Below are 3,831 nucleotides of genomic sequence, written 5' to 3'. Positions count from 1 at the left end.
AAACAAATGAAAGTTTTATAACTAAGAAAATTTTAGTACCACTGTCTAGTGATCAAGCTAGATGCAGGAGCATCTTAATGATCATAATATTCCAATTAGACTTTGAGGAACACACAGGAAACATTGGCATCCCATGCCAAGTGAGTTACTTGCTTTATCTTACTTATTTCGCGCAAGACCATGAACAGGTAGATCCTATTACCTTCATTGTACAGAGGGGGAAAGTGAAGTTTAGAAAGGTTAACTACCTTTTGAAAGATGACCTGTCTCAGGGGTTAGAGATTAGTATTGAACTGAGGTGCTTCCGATTCAAGAAACAATTCGCTGGACCACTTTGCTACCTGCCTAGCCACATTCTCAGGTAGTCAAATAACTTGATCTTCAGAGCCAGCTGTGATCTCTTTATCGTAGGTTAAGACCAGCAGGTGATGCCGCAAAGGAAAGAGATGACCACAGAAATGGGGAATGGGACAATGGTCCAAGAATTCACCTTGGAGGGGTTTCCTGCTGTCCAGCACCTGGGAAAGGTCCTCTTCATGGTGCACCTGCTGGCGTACCTGGCTTCCCTCACAGGCAATGTGGTCATAGTCATCATCACCTGTGCGGACTCCCTGCTCCAGACACCTATGTACTTTTTCCTCAGCATCTTCTCATTCACTGAGTGTTGTGTCACAAGTTCTGTTATTCCTAAGTTGCTGGTCATCTTTCTTTTAGGCCCGCAAACGATTTCCTTTCCTGCCTGTTTCATACAAGCTTTTGTCTTCTTATTTCTGGGAGCAGCAGGTTTCTTCCTCATGGCAGTGATGTCTGTGGATCGGTACGTGGCCATTTGCAAGCCTCTGCATTACCCGACCATCATGAACCTGAGGACTGGCCTCCTCCTGGTCACTGCCTGCTTTTCTTTGGGCTTGACCCTCATCACTGGTCTGGTGGTGAAGGTTTCCCAGTTATCCTTCTGTGGTCCCCATGTCATCCCTCACTTCTTCTGTGACCTTGGCCCCCTGATCCATCTCTCCTGTTCTGACACCACATCTGTTGAAACCTTGACTTTTGTCCTCGCTTTGTGTATCCTTTTGACATCCCTCATCATAACCATCATTGCATACAGCAACATAGTAGTCACCATCATCTGCCTCCCATCAGCCAAGGAGCGACGGAAGGCTTTCTCCACCTGCTCCTCTCACCTCATTGTTCTCTCTCTGATGTATGGCAGCTATGTCTTTATATATGTGAAACCAAAGCAAACAAACAGGCTGGAATCCAACAGGGGAGCTGCCCTTGTGACCACAGTGGTGACTCCGCTGCTGAACCCTGTCATCTACACTCTGCGGAACAAGCAGGTCCACCAGTCTCTGAGAGAGATGATGTGCAGAATCAAAATATCAAAATAAAATAAAGTCGCAGGACCTTGGAGTGGAAGTCTTCAGAGAACCACGTATGTTTATTCCAGCCGATGCAGCTCTCCACAGTGTTCCCAGTGTTTGTTTGCACATTCTTAGAAAAATGGAAATCTGCATTTGCAAGGCGAAATCATACCTCTCCCTAAATATTCCATATGTTGACAACAATTTATTTTAATAGCAAAATGCTTTGCTGAATTTATATGCTCCCCTCTGATTTAAAGAATGTGTCGAAATTTTTAAAACTTAGTAATTTATACTCTTTTTATTTTACTTCTCTCTAGCCATACACGTGGTTCAAGAGGACAAATAACTATTCAATAAAAAACATTTAATTAATTTAAATAATGGAAGACTGTTTATTAGGTTGTGGTTATGAAGGAACCAATGGAAATAGTAACAATGCTCAGGTCCACATTCCCTCCTCACCTAGCACAAGGAAATAATAGTCATAGCACCCTTCACCTGGAATATAAATGGTTTGCATCAGATGGGCTCCTAATTGCTGTTTTTGGCCCTTGTCATAGCTACACATTTATGCATCATTCCCCCTGCTGGAGAGAAATAGAAATGTTTCCATCTTGGACCATTCTCTAAGGAGAGGTAAAACCTAAAGCATCCCACAGCTGACCAATACTCCTATTTTTCTAAATTATTTATTCTAGCTCCAGCCCCTCAGATGCATGGCGCATATTTATAATTGCTTCTTATCCTAAAGCTGTTACTACTGCATGTGTGTCTATTAGGGGAAGGGACCATGAATCTCTGGAAGAAATCATACAGATATGGAAAGAGGATGATTTCTTTCAAAGACTCAAGGTGATGGAATCTAAGTTATTTGCTTATCTACTTCATATTACTGATCATAACAATTTAAGCGACGCAAACACTTTTTCCTGGTGGACCTGTGTTGTCAACTACAAGGTTATCTTCTAATTGATAGTGTAATCTATTCTAACCCCAAATTTCCATTATCTCAATCCTTAGCCTTTGTACATTTTGACCTCCTATTTCCAGGGTAGAAATGTGTCTTTGTTGCTTCAGAGGAAATGCCTCTAAAAAGATTAACTCAATGTTTCTTGTGTTTGTTTCTTAACCCAAACTCTGAGTTAATTAATCACAAATACATTTTATGAAATATGTTCCACACCATGATTGGATCATTCTTGGCCTTGCAAGTCCTATTACAAAGTTTAGATTTCATCTTATTGACAGTGAAGAATTATCAACAACGTCTAGAAAATCACAGATGTGTTATGATTAGCTATGTATTATTGTACGTAGATGCGGACATTTTATCAAAAAGATTGGAAAAGCCAAGAGCAGAGTAAGAAAGTAGATAAAGAGACTGTTACGTAATTTGGGAGAGAGATAATGATGGTTTAGGGAAGTGGCAGTGGGAATGGAACTCAAAGGGACCAATAGCAGACGCTGAACCATTTTGCCTTGGACAAGCCCTGGGTTCTAAGTCTGGTGCTGCCTTCAACTAACTGACCAACTTCCCAAAACTCTTAAATCACCTTATCCATAAAATGTGGAGATTGAGGCAGATAAGCCCTAGGATCCTCTTGAAAATGGCTCATGGGTGTAAGATCATGATGCTGCAGAACATGGAAATAATGGGCTACCTGGAGAGTTGAACTATGGAGGGTGAGCCTCTTCAAGGTTTTAATCAAGACTTGAGAATAATTGATTACACATAAACCAATCATGTGAACTCTATATTAATTTAAGATACACTGTGATTGAAGCGTGAGCTTGACAAATAGAATAATGAAGACCACAAATTCATAACTGAATCTATGAATCCAGGCTGGACATGGCCAGCCATAGATGGTACCCAGGGAAAGACAAACCCTGATGTGGAGATAAATGCAGTAGATTCTACTAGTGGAAAACATTTTATTGAGAAAAATCCCCTGAGCTAGATCTACGTTGAAGACACTTCCAATCATAACTTTTTAAAGTACTTTATAGAAGTAAGATTGGCATACAAAAACTTGTAGATATTTAATATATAAGACTTGGTATGTTTGGAGGTAAGTACACACCCAAGAATCTATCGTTACTATCAATGCCATAAACCTGTCTATCACCTCGAAAAGTTTCTTGCCGCCTCTTCGTTGTCTTTTTCCTTATGTGGTTAAGAGCACTCCAGATAAGCTCTACCCTCCTAGAAAATTTTTAAGCAGCTGGACAGCGGCCGGGGTGGGGTGGGGACAGCCAGAGGGCATAAGCGGGTTGGGGTGGGGACCAGAGCGGTGTGGAGGGACCCTGGTTGGGGGCGGTTGCAAAACAGGAGGGAACCACAAGCAGGAGGCGAAAGCCTACAGCACTGGCTATTCCCCGGTGGTCTCCCATCCAAGTACTAGCCAGGCCCCACCTGCTTAACTTCCGATTGGACGAGAACAGGCGCATTCACGGTGGTACC

General features: G+C 42.1%; 1 protein-coding gene across 1 annotated transcript; it reads left to right on the top strand.

The window, feature by feature from the left end:
* Nucleotides 1–446: 446 nt before the first annotated feature.
* Nucleotides 447–1,391, top strand: LOC124232864 (olfactory receptor 2AP1-like). Its single transcript, XM_046649772.1, has one exon. It carries the CDS (start codon nucleotides 447–449, stop codon nucleotides 1,389–1,391), a length of 945 nt encoding a protein of 314 aa, XP_046505728.1.
* Nucleotides 1,392–3,831: the final 2,440 nt, after the last annotated feature.

This window comes from Equus quagga, unplaced genomic scaffold, assembly GCF_021613505.1.
Source record: "Equus quagga isolate Etosha38 unplaced genomic scaffold, UCLA_HA_Equagga_1.0 135409_RagTag, whole genome shotgun sequence".
NCBI classification, from domain to species: domain Eukaryota; kingdom Metazoa; phylum Chordata; class Mammalia; order Perissodactyla; family Equidae; genus Equus; species Equus quagga.
The sequence above is the reverse complement of the archived record's forward strand: the minus strand, read 5'-3'. Positions and strand labels throughout refer to the sequence as shown.